Genomic DNA, 22,144 nt, shown 5'->3' with positions numbered 1-22,144 from the left:
ATATAGCAACAATTTTTTAATATCTTATTTTTAGTCTCAGAGCAAAATTACCTTTTTTTCCACAAGAAGACATTCTGGGGTGCTATTGTGTAGTAATTCTTATTCTTTGCAGTCTTCAGCCTCTGGCCTTAGATTTAACGTATAATCTGTGAGTTTTTTCTTTAAAATTCATACCAACACATCTTGCACTTTTGGCGTGAGTTACTGAAGTTTTTTAATTTGCTTCATCCTTCTGATGTGTAGGTAGTTACAAGGGCCTGTAGAGGGTCTCAGAATCCACTTTTTCTTTATCATACTTTTTTATTCCTGTACAGCCTTTTTGTGGCGTCTCTGTTTATTAAAGTAGTTTAACCTTAACGCAAAGAGTGGACACTAAATCCTCAGTGAGAACAGAGCAGCCCTCGGGCGTTGCTGTACGGAGCCGTTTCCTCTTTCTCAACCACAAGTCTCTTCCTGCTACTGCCCCATATAAATGCCCCCTCGGCCTGCAGTCCTGTCCTAAAGGAGCTGCTTAGTGGCAGTACAAGTCCCCCAATCTGTCTTGGGTCTGTCTGCCTTTTCAGCTTGGTCACCAGATACTCCCCCTCTGTACCGTATGCTTTCATCACTCTGTTGCTCCGGATTCTTTGCACGCGTTACCATGGATACGTCTACACAGTTTTGCTCCTGCTGCTCCCCACGCACGGGATGCCCCTTCGTGTCAAAGTCCATTCATTTAGGCTCAGCTAAAATACCACTCGTTCTGAAGTTGCCTGTGATCTATTGACCCAAAAGTGTTTATTGCCTCCTTTAAACTTTGTAGTACTTCATTTATTCTTAGTGTGCTTAAAATTTATACTTTGTGTTGTGAGTGTCCATGTGTAGTCTTTCCTAAGGTACGTATTTCTTGAGATAGGATCAATGTCCTTATATTCTACCCAGCGTAACCACCGTTTAGAGCCCAGGGTTGCCCGACTCCACAGTCCCCGTGTGCCCGTCCATCCCGTCAGCTGCTGCTCAGTTGTTAGCTGTTGGCTAGGGAGCACTGACAGCGTGTTGTAGGCACTCAGTAAATTGTTGTTGAATGAAAACAGAAGTGTTTGAACTTCATGGCATCTCTTTCTGCTCGTCACACACCTTTTTAATTCCTTTTTAGTTTTTAGCCATATTCTAGATCTGTGCTGTGGTAGCTTCCAGCCACTTGTAGCTAGTTAAATTTAAATGTTAATTAATTAAAATGAGATAAAAGTAAAAATTCAGTTATTCAGGCACACTAGCCACATTTCAAGTGCTCAGTAGCCACATGTGGCTGCGCAGTATTGGACTGCACAGACACGCATTTCCCTCCTCACAGAAAGTTCTCCTGGACTGTTCTGGCCTGGGTGGTTTTGACTGCCTTCTGGATAATCCCTGCATGCATGTGGTGTGACTGACCTACTTCTAGGACAGGAATAACGTAGTAGACAAACAGTGTCATATGCCGATATCCCTGTATCTACTATAATAATACATTTTCCAGTTTGGTATTATTTCATCATCCCAGAAGCTGGTTTCCTGTAGACGTCATGCATATGCACAGTTCTATTAACTGTCACAGGGACACTCTCATTTACCCGGCATACCCCCTTCACTGCTCCTTGGAGGGAAGCAGACATGTTTTCCCCCAGAAGCTCTGAGCTTAGAGAGCTAGCCAAGCCATGAAAGGCAAACGTGAGGCCTAACCTAGTGTCTGTCTCTTAACTGCAGCTGGAGAGGTTCCTGCACTGACCTATTGTTCTTCAGCTTGCTCATGTTGCTTAGATGTGGCCTCCTGGTAAGGAATTCCCTGGGGCCCGTGTATGGCCCCAGTGATATTCGAGTAGCTCTTTTAGGCTGAGAGTGGTTTCCTTTACATGGCCTCATTTTATTTCCACATCAACTAGGTCAGGTCATAGGCAATCCTCATTTTACAGATAATGAAACTGAGTTTCAGAGAAGATAAATAATTCACCCAAATAAACCTTTAGCAAGGCTTGAGTTAGGACAGAAGAGTTCCAGAACCTGCAGCCTCACATTCAGAGCTCCCTGGTTTTACCAGGCCCAGGTCCTTCCCAGTGGTGGCACTAGCACAACTGATGGTTTTCTGACGACAGGAGACTCGGGAGTAACTAGCACTCTAATCTTTTCTAGTGATCTTTGATTGTATTAATATTTACACTTTTCGTTAAGTTTGTATTAGCCTTCTCTTCATGTATACCTCTGCCTGCATTAATACGCAGAAGTAGGGAGTGTGCAGGAGCCAGGATTTCTTATGCACAGGGTGGAGGGAGGGCACTTTTTGTGTGTCACGACTCCTCACAGCTCTAGGAGTGGGTCTCAGTACCCCTAAGTGATAGTCAGGGGACTGGGAGCCCTCTGACTTGTTTTTTTCCCCGAGTGTCATTCTGTAAGTCAGTCCTGGTCTGTGATTTGAACTCATGTTTTCATTAGTTTTTATTACTTCAAGTCTCACTAAATTAAGATCTTCTTTCCACATTATCATTAATTTATACTCTCTTATTGCAGGTGTCAAAGAGCTAGACAGTTGTGCTTGTCTGGAGGCTGCAGGTTAATATTCTGTTCTGGGAATGCCATAAGCAAAAACAGGTGACAAAATAACTCGATTAAGCATTCACTTAGGGCTACTGTTGAATTTGCCTCTGAGCAACTTAATTTTCCATTCATTTGATGCTCATGTTTTGGGTTTCATTTGTTCCCAAGCTTGAGATCGTGAAATTTAAAGGACTTGCCTGGTTGCAGCATTTGCATGTAATACCTGTAATACAGTTTCTTTGTCAGAGGCGTAATTAACGATATGATTTGTACATCGACTGCCGTCTGGTATTCACACCACAGTTTGTAAACTTAATTAGTTCCTGGAATAGCAAATGTTTTGAAGACGATAAACACTTTCCCCCTGAATAATGTGTTGAATGGTTATATATTCATAGAGATTTACTCTATGCTACGCAAATTAGAGCGCTGATAGGTATGCTGCTCCAGGTAAACATCACCTGCAGTTGCATATTCCTGGATTATATTGTCTTCCTGTGCTTTTCACAGGGGAAATCAGAAATTTAGCTCAGATAATTCAGCCTCCAAGATATTCATTATGGTTCCATTGTATGGAGAACATCGATGATAATGTCATTGCGTAGATGCTGGTTTTTAAACTCTGTGGTGATCATTATGATCTGTACTGGAGGTGGGTGGGGAGTGAACAGGCACATTGCCACAGCCATCCTTCTGGCGCCCCTGCTGTCAGCTCTGCCAGCTGCAGTTGAGGCTGAGGAGTCAGCACGAAAGCCCTCTCTGCAGGCAGAGGAGGTGCTGCAAAAGCATGCTGTCGCCCAGGAAAGTTTGCCCTTTTCTTTAGAGCTTTTTACCATTAATAAATCCCTGGTCTAAAAAAGTTTAATTATTTAAGTTTCCAAGAATTATTGAAGTAGGAGAATCAAATTTTGGAAGGGGCTTGATGCCATTAGATTAGTGACTGTCAACCCCTAGAGTTGGGGATGGGTCACACGAGCCTGGGTTTCCCCCTGTTTTTATACATGAAGAAATGAGGGCTCAGTGAGGCTAAGTGAGTTGCTGGAGGTTCTCTAGAGGTCGAGCTTGGGCTGCTCCCCCAACACCGGTGTCCTCCTTTCCACTTTACTGCCCTGTTTGGGCTTGATTGGGACCCGTGAGGACCCACCTTAAGGCCTTGCATGGTACCTGGCACACAGTACTTAAGATGTCCAGCCTGTTGATTCCCAGGTTCTTTCCACTACGCTTCCAGGAATTTACCAAGATGGTGTATCAGTCAGGGTCTAGTCAGGTAAACAGAAATCACACCAGGTATTTGAACAGAGGATTTAGTATAAAGAACTGGCTAGACAGGTGCTGGATGACTGAAAAGGCAAATGGGGGGTAGTGAAGTAACACAGAAGTGGTACCAGAGGCGCCGTGCTGAGCCATCGCCCTCAGGGCTGGAGGAAGAAATGAACCAGCCAGGACCCTGGCGCCAAGGCCCACTCAGGGTGCTGACTCAGGAGCCTGAAGAGGGAGCTCAGAGGGCTGGGCCTCAGGCCTCAGGTGAGGGTCCTGGCTTGCTGAGGAGATGCAATGAGTGAGATTCTGGGAATGTGAGGGAAAATCACTGTCACTGCCACAACTTGAGAACACTGTTCTGGTACGCTGCCAGGAAATAGAAACAGAATGGGAAGGAGCAGGTCCCGTCAGTCTCCCCGACGCTGGCGCTCCCAATGCAGAACCTCTTAGGGGACTGCTGGCAGAGGAGAAATATGCTTCCAGAGTCCCTCCCCAGCCTTCTAGAACAGGATATGGATGGGTTTGGAGGGAGCTGAGAGGCACTAGCTTGGTAACTGGCATAGGTGGTTTGTTTATGGAAATTGGAAGATAGGTGACTTGCATTTTGGTTAATTCATACCTTGGGTCTTCCTAAAAGTTCCTCAGGTCTCACTGTGCCTTTCCGTGAAGAATATCATCATTCACTCAACAAATAGTTTTTGAATGCATGTTAGATTCATGGTGCAGAACTAGGTACTGGGGATGTGATGATGAATCTCACAGTTTCATGTGTAGATGAGCTAGTCAGTGAGACAGATGATAAGGACGTGTGTAAATCTCAGGGTTGAGAGCCGCCTTCAAGTTGAACTTGCCGTTAGATGATTGAATCCTCTCTGGGACATTCCTGCCAGCTGGGTCCGGCCTGTGCTGGATGGACTCCATAGATGAACTTAAAGTCTCTTTAAGTAGCTAGTTCCATCTTTGGAAAATGCTATTATTAGAATCTTCATCTCTATAATTTGAGTGGTTGCTCCTTTCTCTATGATTTCTACCTTTTAGTCCTAATTCTACCATTGGTCTTACTGACCAAATCTAATCCCTCTTTTATATGACAGACAAAAATATTTGTAAATAAATCGTATTCTCTCATGAATGATTTATCTTTTAGGATAAGCATTTTCAGTTGGTTTTCCTAGACAGTGCTTTTCAACTTTTTTCCATTGTTTCCTCCCTGACAGAGCCTTTTTAGACATTTTTTCCCCCTAATCGTCCTGCCCCCGTCACCCTGCCGTGAAATAGTGATACTTCAGATACACTGTGTATCTGCTTATGTATCGTGGCCCTTTGATGGGCAGCAATCACTGTTGATTTAAAAATTGATGAATCCTCGAATCTGGTCTGTCCTTCCTGGCCGTGTTATTAGTGTCCTCGTCTTGTTTGTTACTCTTTCGTGGAATAGATCAACAAAGTATCCCACCTCTTGTGTTTAAGGTGAGAATAGAATACAGTCAGACATCAGCCGAAGATACTTATTGTTAGTTTTAGTCAAAGTAAAGCTTTGTGTTTACCCTTTGATTCTGGCTCATTTGCCCTGATGGGCTATGTGGTACAATTCTGTAAAGTAACAAGTAATCTGTATATTCAGCCTTAAAATCGATCAGTCAGTTGTCAGTAGATTTGACAAGTGGAACCCACTAGAGTGCATAATTGCTTAACTAAATACTTCATGGTTGAAGGACAAAGTGAAAACAAACAAATGCCCCCGGCTGGTCTCAGCATAGTTATTTTTATATAAGATCCCTACATGATTTTAATGTACAGCTTAGTCTAGAATGTTATGACCTATACCTAACTTGACAAATCTGTTTAAGAAAACTCCCAGTGGGATGGTCCACTGTGAGGAGATAGCACCTGCCTCATAAGGAGAGGTTGTATATACATATGTAAAATGTGACTGGAGGAGGACCTAGTATGGATAACTCTTCCTGGCTCTAAATTAACATAGGAAGGTTGTCCTCATTTTCAATAATTGTATGTATCTGTGTTGAGATATTTCCTGTCCTCAGAGGCTGTGACTAATAAGTGTATGCAGACTAATTTTTTATCAGTGTCTTAACTTTTTATGATGACTAAATCTGAGTGACAAGATATATATTTCTGCTCTAATTGTATTTTGTTTTTAAAAGTGTTTTATGCCTGTTTGGCAGTTTTCAGGTAGCTTAGAAGAGCATTGAGTTATGAGGGAAATAATGGTATTTTTAGACATTTTCTATGTTTTGTTCTAATATTAATCTGTGGTTCTTTTCTAGCCCTGTTCTTTATTCTAGCATATCTCTTATGGCTTTGTTGCTAGACCTTTTGTTTATTTATTAATTTGTTTTTAACTTTTTTTTCTTGGTGGGAAAGAGTTTCCCTGAGCTAACATCTGCTGCCAATCTTCTTCTGTTTTTTTCCTCCTCAAAGCTGCAGTACATAGTTGTACACTCTAGTTATAAGTCCTTCTAGTTCTTCTATGTGAGCCACCTCCATAGCATGGCTACTGACAGGTGAGTGGTGCGGTTCTGCACCCGGGAACCAGAAACCTAGGCTGCTGAAGCAGAGTGTGCCAAACTCTAACCACTGGGCAATCAGGCCTGGCTCGATAGGCCTTTTAAACAGCATCAAAGTAGATGTTTTCTTTGGGCTCTAGTTGTAATCCTAGATCATGCTATTTATTTTTAGAGTTTGTTTTATAAAAGTGACCCTGTAGATAATCATCCTATGAAAAATATGATTTAATGTTTTAAGGGTTATTTCCCCCCAGTTACTCTGACACTTTGCTATATAAATAGAGACTGATGATGATTATGAGACTGACCTAAAAATGTATAGCCATAGCACAGTTATATCCTACTTTGAATTTATTTTGAATACTCTGTCATACCCATAGAGTCTGTAATATTGTATATCTAACCAATAGAAGGTATTCATTGGTAATCTTATTAAATATTAAAGTAGTAGAGAGCAAAATGCTTGTACTATATGGTTGTTATAGAATATCATTAGTACAATCATATTTCTATCTCAAAGTGTGATAATGGCAGCGGGATAAATGAGAAAGACATTGAATCTTCATACAAAGGAAATGGATTTTATAATGAGTGCTGTCTGAACAGAACTAATCTCTTTCTTGGATCATTACTTCACCTAATCATGAAACCTTTTTTAATTCAAATCCTTGCAGGGTTCTAATTGGTGACCTCTGGAGCCTGATAATTGTTTAAGATAGCTGGTCTTTTGCAGTATACTTAATGATGTTTGCAATTAAAAGTGAGAAATGTGGTTTCACCCTTAGGCAGGCGCGACTAAAAGTAGATTTTCCTTTTTTTCAGTCTTTAATAGTTATTCCCATCCCCCCTCCCCATAGGCGCTGACTTAAGTCATGAGCAACTTGAACTAAGCTAATGCACTGTTTCCTTCATTTAGTCCGTGGGTTTACCGACTCTTCATTTGACAAATGCATTTATATTAAGAAGAATTCTCAGTCACTTGGAATAGCCAAGGGCTTGGTGTGTTTGGGAAGGCAGGAACTCTGAGCCTCTTTTTCCCTGTCGTCTAGGTCCATCCTCCTGCCTCTCTTTTTTGGGTGATTTAAGTAGAAGCTGAGCCATTCGTTGTGACCGGTTTCAATAAATATTTATTTCAGAGGCTTTCTTACTGTCAGATGAAAATGGGTTGGTCCATAGAAGAGAAATTTACCTGTATTCACCATTAGGACTGGTAAAACTATACGTGAACCTGAGCCCTGATCATTTGTTGTCTTCACTGCTGTGCACACCAGCATGCACTGTTGCGCGTTAGTTACATTTTTAACGCCCTGTGTTCCTTCTGTTATGTTTCACACTAAACTGCAAGTATTCAATGAATGCTGTTGACAGACTTGCTGTAAAATTCTGTTGGTTTATTAGAGGTGGAATTTAATCTATTCTGTTTACCTGTTGGCTTGGAAGGTTTTGTTTTCTTTTGAAGACAGTTGTGTGATATTTTGGAAAAGTAGTAAAACCTTTGAGAGTCAGACAATCCTGCAGTCAAACTTTGGCTCTGTCACTTGCTACATATAAGAAAAAAGGGGGTGATAATTCTTGTCCCAACACTCTGAGAAGTTATGAGGACTAAATCTATGTAAAGCTTCTAGTATAATGTCTAGAATATGGTAATTATTCAACTGGTTAGCCTCCTTCTACCAGTTTCAGGGGATATCTCATCTCTGATTTCCATTCTTTGGTCTTTAGTGTTTTAAAATTGTAAGAAACCTTTTGTAATTAGAAGTTTATTTTGAAAATTTCTAGAATTTAGTACCAAAATTCAGTAACCTACTTATTTCTGAAGGCCTTTGAGTCTTTCCTCTTTAGATGATAAATTTGTGTTCCATTGAGGCATTGAATGACCATGTCTCATCTTTGTATTTCTCATTTCTGGCCAAGATGCCTTTGTTTGGTGAATGATTGCATATATTGAAGGGGAAATTAAGGTGCCAGTACACTGGAAGCATTTTTTTTTTGTTAAAAAGAATTTGACAAAATTTTTATAATAATTCTGAGTAGTGCTCAAAAGTTTTTAGTTATCAGGATTTGATTCTCTAGAATCTTATTGCTTTCACAAATTCTTCGTGAAATCTGTTCTACACTGAGATGCATGTAAATAAATCATCACAAATTAGGCATTGTAATAAGTAAACGATAATAACCTATATTTGCATGATGTGTTAGAGTTTTCAAAGCACTTTATTAATAAACGTTATTTCTTTTGATACATGGTGAGTTTCCCCCAAAATGAAATAATAATCCAAAGCTATTTTTTTCACTCAAGTTCAGTATTCCTTTGCTCCAGTAATACCACGAAACTGGAGGGAGCGTGGACTTAGGAATCAGGTAAACTGGGGCTGGAACCTCGGTCTGGGTTGGCTGTGTGACCTCGGCTGAGTCGCTGGATGTCTCCAAGCACCTGTGTCTTTTCTGCACACTGAGGATGACGTCCACTTTGCTGTAGTGTTACAGGCGTTAAACACCTGGAAGATAGTCAGCAAATACATTCCAGCTGCTGAAATTATTGTTATATTTTTGTTAATTATCCATGATGGGGAGTATCAATTCCTTCCTCCTTCTCTCTTTCCCTATCAACCTTTCTTCCTTCCTGAAGGAATTTGACTGTCATTTCCTGTGTGTATGTTTTAATCTTGTGTGTTGTATATATATTTAAGGATATTTTCTGTACAAATGTTCGCTCTGTCTTTATAAAAATAGTTTACTTTCAGGCATTCTTAATATTTAGAGTATTGACTGTTTCCTGTTCCCTGGATGGTATATTTATGTGTATTTATGATGAGCTTATTCATCCTTATTAGACAGTGATATGCATCTCTACTCTGCCATGCCATTTATTTCTGTTTATGGAAGATTATTTGCAAGATCTTGAGCTATATGAATCAATCTAGTCCGGGCAGGTTTTAGTGTATTCAACTCTGGTTTGATTCTAATAGATGTTCAGTTGAGTTTGGATTGCTTAAATAAAATAATTCCTTCGTGAAAACATTTGTCGTGTTGGGGGATAAAAAATTTCTTTTCAGACCAGCAGCCATAGTAGCATTTTAGTAATTTGTCAAACAGAATTTCAGTGGCCATGAACGCTATTTATATATCTTCTAAGATGAGTTTGAATCCTCCCACTGGCCTGTTGTGTTGTTTTGAGATAGATTTCGGAATGTTGAGTGTAGGTATTATCACTCTTCTCTGGGCTTCTCGTCTTGGTCCGGGTCCAGGCTACACCCTGTCCTGTAGTGAGTTCGTCAGAGTTAAGGCGCTTGGACAAGGGGGCCTCTGCTGACTGTGTCCCTATCCACACGATTGCTGTGTTGTGCAGCCACGTTTACTTTCTTAGTTATACTTTTCTGACCCTTTTGTGAATTTTTATTAAGTAGCTTTTAAACACCTAATAAGATGGGCTTTGGCATTCGATATACCTTAGTGGGAATCCTGACTCTCCTGCTTATTAACTGTCTAAGCTTTGGCAAGCTTTTTAACTTTTTAAAAATCCATTTGGATCCTCAGGGTCTTCTGTAAAGTGGGGGCATAGATCATAGATTTGTTAAAGAGGGGCTTTAAGTCAAGTGCACAGCCCCATAGTTGGTGACTCATTGTTAACAAGGTCATAATTACTTAAGTAGTACTGGTATGATAAGTGATCTCTGAAGCAATTTTCGTTACTTTTTAGTGTTCTGCTGTGTAATTTTGTGTGTGGCAAGCTCGGATGGAAACTGCTGCATGTAAAGGAGGCATCAGAAGCTCTTTGCAATGAGCCCTTGAGGTTACAAAGGCGCAGGGCTGGAGAGCTGCATTTTGCCTTCCCAGCTCCTCTCTCCACCCTTCTCTGCTCTGCTCTGGGCCCGGGAGGCTGAAGTGTGTGATGTGAGGCCCGTATCAGCAGATGCTTTAACCCCCTGGCTTCTGGTTGGGTCAGTACCTACCCAGTGGAGGTCACCAGTAGTAGACTGGCAGGAGGGAAAAGAGGGATCAGAGTGTTTGTTCTCTTTGGCTCCCTCGGTGGTAGGTCCCCAAAGGATGGCTGCTTCTCTCTGTGGAAGGAATCTGCAACCCTGTCAGGCTGCCCTCACAGTGGAAGGAAAGAAAGTTTCTCTTTCTTTTTCTTTCCTGCCACTTCGTGCTTCATCCCCTGGGGCAGTAACACCTCCCCTCCTGCCTAACCCCCAGTACTGCAGTAGTCGCACCCTTATATACTGGCCCTTAATTAAACTCTCTTCAGATCAGCCAGTTTGAATACCATCTGTTTCCTTCTGGAATCCTGTTCCTTGGATCATTCACCCAGAGAAAGAACAGAGGCTCTAGGATTTGGCAGAGTTGCCGAGTATCAGGGTTTCTAGGTAAAAGTTTCTGATACTAAAGTTTCTGTATGGGCTCAGCGTACGAAGTCATTGGCTCATTAATACTGTCTTTCCTGGACCTGTTTTGTAAGGAGTATTTCTTTCCTTTATAGAAGCACTGTGTACTCCAGGCTTGATTGGGTTGCTAGTTAGACAAGATGTTCTAATGACCTGTTGGTGGAATGTGTTGGGAAAGTGTCCTGGATTGGGAGTCGTGAGTTTGAGTCTTGGTAATGTTGCTTGCTAATTGTGTGACTTCTAGAAATATATTTTCTAACTTTTCTCAAGTGCAAAATGTGAATGAGACTCAACCATCCTGGGATGTTGTCAGGATCATGTGAGATAAAGCAGTGAAAATACTATACAAGGTAGAGCTGTGTGTGCAGATGTCTTATTTGTAATGATGAGTCATTTCATCATTCGTTCTTATAGCGTGTATCTGCAGAGCTGTTACCACATGCTAGGCACTATGAAATGAATTAACAGGGGGTCGCTAACAGTCTGTTGGAGAAGACAGGCATGAAGTAGGAAGTTACACCTATGGTGAGTATCATGATAGAATGCTGTGATTTTTGCTTAACTAGTCTGAGAATTCAAAGACAGCCTTTCTAGGACATGGGATTCAGGCAGAGACATGAAGGGAAGGATACTGCCAGGCAAAAAGTCTAGAGAAGTGTTCCAATCTTGGAGAACAAGTTCAGAAGCCGAAGGCCTGATGAGCATGGAGCTTTGAACCCGTGGAGAGGATGGGAGTTAAGGGATAGAGGATAAAGCAAGGGGAGAGGGCGCGAGCTGCATCCCGTGTGTTTGATTGGGTATTCAGTGGGCATGACGCTGTCTCTATGAAAGGCTTGCCTCTTTGGTGGCACTCTCATCCATCTTCTGTCGACTTTAAATATGAATTGCCTTCTAGTTCAGTCCCTCATTTGTTTGTGTGATTATCCAGTTGTATTCTGCTCTGCTCTCCCTTTGTATTCCACCCATTCCATTTCCTACTCCACCACCAGACCACCTCTCCTTCAGGATGTCTCAGCAGACTCCTCTGCTCACAACTGTTAGCATCTCCTGAGGTGACTCCACTGTTAGTATCAGTTTTGGCATTAAGAACCTGGCCTGCATTTTCATGCTTTGCGTTTCTTCTCTGTTGGCTGAGGAGATCTACCTCTCTCCTCACCCTGAACCTGCCTGATCTTTCTGCAAGAAACTAGGACTTGGGTCAGGAAATTGCATTCATGTCTAAGCTTGTTCACTAACTGACTCTCTGATCACAGAATTTTGTCGTCGTTACTTGTATGATTTATTCCATTGTGTACTATTAAAAGAGAAAAGGAAAAAAATAGGTTATATCTGAGTAAAACTCTATGTCAAATGCACAGTGTAATCAGATGAGTGGATGTGAACTAGGGTCACACAGGGTTAGTTGACTTCACTGAAGAATTCATCATTTCTTTGCTGGCAGTCTCCGTTCCCTGTCCTTTAAGGATTTAGCACATATTTGATAGCTTTTTGAACAATTTTACAAATTCCCAACTTTAGTCCCTTTTCTGTGGCTCTGTGTACATTTGATTAAATTTGTCTGTTTACATGCCTCAGATCCTCTGTACTCTATTCCCAGCATTTAGTACAATTTCTTCAACACATGGGAACTCAGTCAACTCCAGAAATGGAGTGGCTGGGACAAAGGAGACGTCAATTTAGAAGTGTTTGATTCTGTGAGAGAATTTAAGCGGCTTTAGTGAAAATTTACACTACTAAAATTTTTTATATTGGAGATTTAGGTCATTTAAATTTAAGGGTTATTTGTTTTTTAGAGGATGAGTGGATTTTAATATATTTGGTAGGCACAAAGGTAAGTGTTTAGGAAGCTCTCTACTGGACTGGACCAAGGCAAAAACAAAAAAGGAATGAACAAACAAAAGCCAAAAAAGACAGCACTGACACTCAATTATTTCTGGCCTGACAGAGATGTTGTGTCCATGGTTTGAAAATGTAGCATTTTAATCCCCTATGTTATCTAAAACTTAATCACATATTTGCTTATTATTTCTGAGCTGGGAGGTGGGATTGGCACATTAAATTGTATGGTGACAGATGTAACCTGGGGATTAGTGAAAGTTGGATCCTTTATGCATTTGACCTTGAAAATCTGATTGGATTTCCCTATGGTCAGCCTTCATTTGCTACAGTTAACTGAAAGGTTAGAACCGTCTTGGTGGGTGGGAAGTTCCTTCCCTTCCTCAGGGAAGAGCAGAGGGTGGTCGCATGGGTTTTGGAATATGAAACTCCCAGTAAGGGGCAGGCATAAACACTACAAAGCTGTTTCAAGATTTCATAGATCATCATGTACAATTCCCCATTTTTTTGCGTTGTATTTTATTGGACTTCATGAAAATGTCAAACTACTTGTAATCCTCAATCAAGTAGAAAATAAAAAATAATTGATTGAACAGGACCTAAAGAAATAAAAGTTTTGACTTTAAACTTTTTTAGACAGTTTTCAATTTAAAGCTGGAGGACACAAGGGCCAGAGAAAAGTACAATAGCCGTGATTGAAAGCAGATCTCTTTGACTCCAGAGACTGGATTGGGGCTCTTTCCTTTGCTGTGCTGTGTGTTAAATGTAGTACATGCAAACCTACATGCTTTTAACATGGCATCAGGCTTCAGACATTTTTTAAATGAATCTTAAATGGTGAAATATTATATTTCAACATAATTCAAAGCTTACTTAAGGTAATGTAGGGGAGGAAGACATTTCCTCTACCCACTCTGGGTCCTCCTGGCCGGACAACGAATTAAATTCACGTGAGACAGAATAACAGGAGAAAATTAAACAAAGTTTTATAACATGTATACATGGGAGAGACCCAGAAAAACTGAGCAACTCACCAAAATGGTCGAAGCTCTCCTCTTAATTACCACCCTCTGCTAAAGACAAAGGAGGATGTTGGGGGTGGGGAGAGTCAGTTATGGGAGATTATCAGAAAAGCACATTAAACAAGGGTAATGTCATTATGCAGATTTAAGTCCTTGCCTTCTGCATTGATAAGAGTGTCTAGAGATAAGGTCATCCCCCCCTCTTCTTGGTACAAAGAGGGAGACACCTTTACAGATGGAGATTTCCTTTACAAATGTAAATGTCTCTTACAAAGGGTAAGTAAATTCTACTTTTCAGAGTTTCTCTCATATCTGTAGTTTTTAAAAGTAACCAGCCCAAAATAATCTTCATGCCAAAGAGACATATCTTGGGGTGGCCAGTTCCAGTCCCCCACAGTAACAGCAAGATATTTTAGCAATGAAAGATTTGCAAAGTTGACTATTCATCTAGAGAGGAAATTAGGTATTTTGTGTATATTTTCTTTTAATTTTTATTTTTCTCTTTAAAATCATAGGCATATCTCAAATTTTAATTTAATGTATGGTAAAATACATAATTTTTTTCTAATTTTTTAATTTTACCTTTATCACTTTGCATGTCACCTCAAATTAAATGTCACTGATTCAAGGAATAACATTTGAATTCTGATTATAAAATTAAATATGAAATAGTGCATATGTTGTAAGTTCTCAAAAATTATAAAAATGCTTTATTATTTGAAAAGAAAATTATTAGTTAAATCATGGTGTTTTTTTTCTTGCTGAGGAAGATTTGCCCTGAGCTAACATCTGCTGACAATCTTCTTTTTTTGCTTGAGGAAGATTCTCTCTGAGCTAATATCTGTGCCAGTCTTCCTCTATTTTATATGTGAGTTGCCACCACAGCACGGTCGCCAGTGGGTGATGTCCGTCTTCACCTGGGAACTGAACTCAGGCTGCCAAAGTGGAAAACGCTGAACTTAACCACTAGGCCACAGGGCCTGCCCCAAGTTAAATCTATTTTTAGAAACATATATGTACATTGAATTTTTTTTCTAAGAAGTTTCACTGTACCTAATTTTGTTGAATCTTCTAACTATGTTAAAGGTATTTCCAATTATAGCATACATAGGTAGATAAAAGTAAGGTGTGGAATTTATTTTCTTCTAATTAAAGTGAAGTCATGATTTGTTATGCTCAACAGAGCAGATGACGTGTGGCTTACTGCTCTTTACTGGGGAAAACAAAACGAACTAGCTCATGTATGCTGTTGGTTCTACAGTTTTCAGAGCCTGTGTGTGTTGTGCGTGTGCACATATGCTTATTTATTCATGGAAAACTTCTGAAAGAGTATATACAATTGTTGATTATTACTACCTCTGGAGTATGGGGTGTAGGAGAAACCTTTTCTTTTAATTTTATATCCTGTAATATTGTTTAAAACTTTTACTGTGTACATTTTATTTTTATAGAAGAAAATCAAAATTAAAAGTACTTTTGAAAGTTTTTTTCAACAAAAATAGCAAGCATTATCTGAGTAAATCTTTACATTTCACATCCTTCAATTTCAGTGTGTATTGTTCCCATAGAGATTCTATTTAGAATCAGTTTTATAGGATCAAAACATAGGATAATACAAGAAAGCCGACAAAATAATCAATCAGTTTATTTGGCGATTCAGTATTTATTGGTAGTTGGACACTTTGGTCAGAAGCTGGAGAGCTAATTTGCTGTTCCTTTCTGTCAGCTGTCCTTTTTTATCTCCAGGTCCTTCCCTGCTCCTCTTGGTTCCCCGCACCCCCACCCAATCTCTCTTAATCCCTGTTGTGTAGTGTTTTCTGACACCAGCCAATTCTCCAACACCAACTGGGTGTCCAGCAATTCACTTCAATTTAATTCTGTCACTAACTCCTAGAGTTAGGGCAGACGCCACAGAATAAGGGCTTAGTCCCACAAGACTGCCCCCACTTCAGATGTCAGCTGCAAATAGGGTGCCTAGACTACCCACGTTTCTGCTTGGCCAGCTGCAAGTGTGAGGGTTCCACAACCCGACTCGACCTCAGTTTCAATAATTTGCTAGAATGACTCGCAGCACTCAAGAAAGCACTTTATTTACTGTTATGGTTTATTATGAAGGTTACAAGTCAGGAACAGCCAAATAGAAGAGGTGCATAGGGCAAGGCATGGGGGGAGGGATGTGGAGCTCTGTGCCTTCTCTAGGCATGTTGCTTTTCTAGCACTCAGAGGTGTGCACCCGCCCAGAAGCTCTCCAAACACTGCTGTTAGGGGTGTTTGTGGAGTTTTCATTTTGTGGGCACGATTCATTAAATCATTGGCCACTGATGATTGGACTCAATCTCTAGTTCCTCTGCTCTCCCCAGAGATGGTGAAAGTGGTGGGTGCTGAAAGTTCCAACCCTCCAGTCACATGGTTGGTTTTTCTGGCAGTCGGCTCCCTGGTCCTCCAAGAGTCACCTCGTTAACATAAACTCAGGTATGGTTGGAAGGGACTTGTTATGAATAGCACAAGGCACTCCCCATCACTCAGGAAATTCCAGGGGTTTTAGGAGCTCTGTGCCAGGAACTGAGAACAAAGACCAAAGATGTATTTTTCACTACACCTCACCTGTGTACTGACTTTCTACCATGAATTGTTAAATAAAAAATTATTCTGACACTTGTTAAAATGGTAAGAAAGATTTTATTCAGGACTGTCATGATAGGTGTCAAGACTGTATTGCCACAGGGCTCAGAGATGAGGCTCAGCTCTGAATACAGCAAAGGCAGTTGGGGATTTAGAGCTAAGAAGCAGAATGCAGGGGCCAGTGGTTGGAGAGTTGCCAAGAGGAGACATCCAGGCCGGCGGGGTTCTTCAGTGATGACTGAAGCCACAGGCCTGCAGCCTCCAGCTTTAAACACAGCCTACATTTATCCAACAATGCCACGAAAATCTTATCTTCTTTCAAATATGCCATTAAAAACAATGGAAGAGACTGCAGTGGCACACTGTCTTTGGAGTCAGGCAAACCTGGGGGTAAATCTTACCTTTGCCGTTTGTTAGTAAAGTAACCTTTCTCGACTTCCTTTTTGTCGTCTATGGTGAGTATTGAATTGTCTCACGAATGTGACATGTATTAAATTCTTAAACATTCCTGCCCCAACAGGCAAAATGAATAAATATGCGTACCCCTTTATACAACGGATACCGTCCCTGGTCCTTCTCTGTGCGTTGGTCCCCTTCTTTGACCCTGGGTGTTTTGTGGTCAGTCTGTGGCGGGTTCAGTCCATGAATGCTCTGCTTCAGCAGTCATTCAAGTACATATTCTTGTACCTCCTCTACAGCCAAATGCTCTAGGCAATTATGTGAGGAAAGAGTCTCCTGAGATTTTCCAAGATCTGGAACTTGCACATAGTAGGTGCTTAGTAGTAGATGTTTATTGAATGAAGAAACCGATTTTACGTAAAAGAAATTTATGTTCTGGTTGGAGAATATCTTAGTCCTTTTGGCTGCTATAACAGGCAGGCTACCATAGATTGGGTGGGTTATAAACAACAGAAATTTTTCTCTCAGAGTTCTGGAGGCTGGAAATCCAGGATCAACATGCCTGTAGAGGCAAAGTCAAATGCGGGCCCACTTCCTGGTGCGTAGACAGTGGTCCTCTCACTGTGTCCTCACATGGCAGAAGGAGTGAAAGAGCTTTCTGGGGTCCCTTTTGTAAGGGCAGTAATCTCATTCACGAGGGCTCCACCTTCACCATCTGATCACCTCGCTAAAGCCCTGCCATCTACTACCATCAGATTGGGGGTTGGAATTTCAGTATATGAGAGAGGGAGGCACAAACGTCTATAGCAGAGAGGTACCACATTTTTTTTTGTCTGAATTATAAGAGTTGTACGTAAAGTGCATTGCCAATATCAAGGTGAGATTAATTGATTCTAGCAGTCCTCCTGTCCCATTGAGGAAGACGACAGTCACATATAAAAAGTGGTATTTAATGTGGTTGAATCTTCAAGGAATTATATGAAATTGAAGTCATCAAAATAACAGCATAAGTGGAGAAAAGAGCATTAGCAAAGGCATGAGCATTGAGTTGATTTGTGTCACTTGTGAGGAGGGCAGATTTGGTTGGGGAGGTTGAATGACAGAAGCTTGTCTGGGCTTTTTTTTTTTTTTTCCTTTTTCCTTTTTCTCCCCAAAGCCCCCGGTACATAGTTGTATATTCTTCGTTGTGGGTCCTTCTAGTTGTGGCATGTGGGACGCTGCCTCAGTGTGGTTTGATGAGCAGTGCCACATCCGCGCCCAGGATTCGAACTGACAAAAAAACTGGTGCCTGTCTGGGCTTTTAAAGCCGTTGTAAAGAGTCAGTTCTTGATGGTGTAAGCCTTGGAGAGCCAGGCCGGGTTGATAAATAGGGATGTCAGTGCTTTGTAACACTGAACTGAGAATACTTTATGGCTTTTCTTTGCTGTTTGATGAGCCTTTCTTTAGGATTCCAGGAGGCCCCAAGGAACTTCCTTTGTGTTTGTGTTTGCTTGTGAGCTAGTCCATGGATCCCCTCTTCTAGCATGGGCAGTCGAGACTGGACTTTGTAGAGTCATGGTCTATGCATTTTTTCCACCGTACTGGTGAAGAATCATTGATAAAATGGGAAATATGTCCTTACCTGAAAAAACTGAGCAATCTAATAGTCCATGTTCTGTGTTTGATTTCATGCCACCTTAGAGCTCACAAGAACTCCCCATCTCTGGAGTTCTAAGCTATATACTTCATGGTTATCTTTTTTCCTTCACAGAAATAGAAAAGTTTCAAAAAGGAGAAGGCAAAGATGAAGAAAAGTACATTGATGTGGTGATTAATAAGAACATGAAGCTGGGACAGAAAGTGTTAATTCCTGTAAAACAGTTCCCTAAGGTAAGACAGTGAGGTCTACACTGCAGGTGTGTTACACTTAATCACGGGGGAGCAGATGTTTAATTTATATTCTGTTTAATATTTTCTTGAGATATTTTCCCTTAGCACAGCTGCCTCCCCATATGTACTTTTAAAGTTAATTAAAAACTTATTTAGTGATTCCATTTTTTCTGTTTGACTTTAGTGTGACTAATGGAGCCCCTAAAATTTATGCTTCTGAGTCATACTAGTGATGCAAATTTGGACAACCTGTTTAATTTCTTTCTACTGAAGTTTCTTCATTTATAAGATGAGGCTGGGTTGTTAAGAATTAAGTAAGATTGTCCATGTTAAATGCTTAGCACAGGGCTTAGCACATGAATTTCAAAATATTATCTATTCCTGGGGGCCAGCCCGGTGGCACAGCAGGGGCGCAGTGGTTAAGTTCACATGTTCCACTTCGGGGGGCCAGGATTCGCCAGTTCAGATCCTGGGTGCAGACCTACACACTGCTTGTCAAGCCATGCTGTGGCAGGCATCCCGCCTATAAAGTAGAGGAAGATGGGCACAGATGTTAGCTCAGGGCCAGTCTTCCTCAGCAGAAAGAGGAGGATTGGCGGCAGATGTTAGCTCAGGGCTAATCTTTCTCAAAAAGAAAAATAAAAAAGAGGAAGATTGGCAATGGATGTTAGCTCACAGCCATTCTTCCTCAAACACATACACACAAGAGTAAAAAAAAATCTATTCTAGAAAAAAAGTTCTATTTTTCATTTATTGCGGGTGTTATTTTATGTCATCGAGCACAATTAAAATAGATGCTTTAGGCCTGGCCTGGTGGTGCAGCGGTTAAGTGCTCACATTCTGCTCTGGCGGCCCAGGGTTCACCAGTTCGGGTCCCGGGTGCGGACATGGCACCACTTGGCACGCCATGCTGTGGTAGGCATCCCACATAGAAAGTAGAGGAAGATGAGCATGGATGTTAGCTCAGGGCCAGTCTTCCTCAGCAAAAAGAGGAGGATTGGCAGCAGTAAGCTCTGGGCTAATCCTTCTCAAACAACAACAACAAAAAAAGATGCTTTAAGGTCCCATCTACTTCTAAAATGTTGGCCATCTTAGATTTGGCCTGAATTGATACTCTTTTTACCCTGTTTTTCTTTTTTCTTTCTTTTGAGTGTCCATGTACATGATTCCTGCATACTGTTGTAGATACCAATAGTTCATTTCTTTTGATTGCTGAATAATAGTTCATTACCTGAATATACTTCAATTTGTCTATCCACTTGCCTGGATGGTTTTCAGTTTTGGGTTATTATAAATTAAGTTGCTCTGAACATTTTTGTAAAGTCTTTTTGTGACCGTATGTTTTCATTTCTTTTGAGTAAATACTTAGGACTTAAATTGCTGTGTATTTAGTTTTATGAGAAATTACCAGTACTTTTTTCCCAAAGTAGTTGTACCTTGTGACATTTCCAGGAACGATGTGAGCAAATTGTGGTTGCTCCATATCTTCAAAAGTATTTGATATTGTCAATCTCTTTAATTTTAGTTAATCTGGCAGTGTATTGGTATTTTGTTGTGGTGTTAATTTCATTTCCCTGGTGATTTTGAATGCTTTTTCATGGACTTATTGACCATTCATGTATCTTCTATTTTGAAGTGTCTTTTTAGATCTTTTGCCTATTTCTAAATGGTCTGTATGTCTTGTTATCATTGAGTTGTAGAAGCTTTTTTGTATATCCAGGATAAAAATCTTCTGTTAGATAAATGTTTTATAAACATATGACTCAGTCTATCACTTGCCTATTATTTTCTTAATAGAATCTTGTGATAGGCAGAAGTTTTTAATTTTGATGATGTATAATGTATCAGGTTTTTCTCTTATGATTCTTACCTTCTGTAAACTAAGAAATCTTTGGCAACCTCAAGGGAAGGTTAGAGTGTTTTTAAAGTTAGAAAGATAAGTCTCCTGTGTTTCCTCCAAAATCTTTATCATTGTAGCTTTTACTTTTAGATCTATGACCCATCTCAATTTTTGTGTATGGTGTGAGATAGAGGGTCAGAATTCATTTTTTCTCATTCTGGATGTATCCGGGTTTTCTGGTACCATTTGTTGAAAGATGTTTTCCTCCACCTGGTTGGACTGGTTGTGTTGATGCCTTTGATGAAATCGAGATGACTGTGTAAAGTGAGGGTCTGTTTCTGCACTTTCAGTTTTGTTTCATTTATCTATTTATGTATCTTTACGCTGTCTTCATTACTGTAGCTTTTTGTAGTAAGAAACGAAGTGAGGTAATGTAGTCCCTTCAACTTTGTCCTTCTTTGTCAGGATTGCTTGGAAATAGGTCCTTTACAGTTCCATATAATTTAAGAATTATTTTATAGATTTTCACAAAACGTTCTGCTGGGATGATGATTGCAGTTGCATTGAGTCTCTTGATTAATTTAGGGAGATTTGACATCTTCGCAATATTGAGTCTTTCCTTCTTTAAGCAGGGTATATCTTTCCATTTATTTAGAGTTTTTAATTTCTGTCAGCAGCATTGTTTACTTTTCAAGGTAAATGTCTTATTTGTCTTTTGTTAAACTTATTCCTAAATATTTTTTTGTTTTTTGACACTATTGTAAAATGAATATTTAGAAATTTTATTTTCCAATTTTTTGCTTCTAATATAAAATTTTGTACATGGACCTTGTATTCTGCTACCTTGCAAAATTCACTTGTTAGTTCTAGAAAACTGTTTCATAGATTTCTTAGGATATGCTATATACATAATTAGATCATCTGCGTAAACAGTTTACTTCTTCTGTTCCAGTTTTTTTTTTTCTGTTCCAGTTTTTATTCTTTTAATTTGTTTAGCTTTTGTTCTTTTATTGGCTAGGATCTCTGGTGTAATGCTTGAATCCAAGTGGTAAGATGAGGCATTCTTCCCTTCTTCCCAGTCAATGTGGAAAGCATTCTATATTTAATCATTAAGAATGGTAAGAGCCATAGGGTTTTTTTGGTTAGTCCCTTTATTTAGTAGAGGAAGTTCCATTCTGTGACAGTTTTGCTGAGGGGTTTGATCCTGACTGAGTGGTAAATTTTGTTGAATGCCTTCTCTGCATCTATTGAAATGAACTAGGGTGTTACTCCTTTATGCTGTTAATATAGTGGATGTTATTGATTGATTTATCTAAATTAAACCAACTTTGCATTCTGGAGGTAAATCATACTTGGTAATAATATATTATTTTTGTATATGGCTGGATTCAAATGCGTCTATGTTCATGAGTGATACTGGCCTAGAATTTCTTTTTTTATATAGTTTCATAGAGTCAGTGGAGAAGTGTTGCTTTCCCTTTCTTTTAAAGAATGTATGTCAGTTTGCTGCTACTTCTTTCTCAATATTTGCTAGAATTCACCAGTGAAGCCATCTGGGCCTGGAGTTTGGCGATGAATTCAGTGTCTTTAATTGACAGGCCACTAATGAGATTTTCTATTTTACCTGTAAATTTTTGTTTGTTTTTCAAGCAGTTTGTCTGTTTCATCTTTTTCTGACCCTTTCTCTCTCCGCCTTTTGAGACTTCATTTACACATTCCTTCATCCATGTGATATCCTAAAAAAGCTTCCATGGCTCTGTTTACTTTTGTTTTTTTTTTCCCTTGTTCTTCAGATTGGATCACATCTACTGCTGCATCTTAAACTCATTGATT

The 22,144-nt window shown here is 40.1% G+C and overlaps 1 protein-coding gene across 1 annotated transcript in view; it reads left to right on the top strand.

The window, feature by feature from the left end:
- The window catches only part of KHDRBS3 (KH RNA binding domain containing, signal transduction associated 3), a 179,931-nt gene that overhangs the window by 43,709 nt on the left and 114,078 nt on the right, over positions 1–22,144 (top strand). Inside the window, exon 2 of the mRNA XM_046642399.1 lies at positions 18,353–18,471. Coding sequence (XP_046498355.1) covers positions 18,353–18,471 — 119 coding nt within the window. The remainder of the gene's footprint in view (positions 1–18,352; positions 18,472–22,144) is intronic.

The sequence above is a fragment of the Equus quagga genome, chromosome 16 (genome assembly GCF_021613505.1).
Source record: "Equus quagga isolate Etosha38 chromosome 16, UCLA_HA_Equagga_1.0, whole genome shotgun sequence".
Lineage (NCBI taxonomy): Eukaryota > Metazoa > Chordata > Mammalia > Perissodactyla > Equidae > Equus > Equus quagga.
This window is presented reverse-complemented; position numbering and strand designations above follow the sequence as displayed.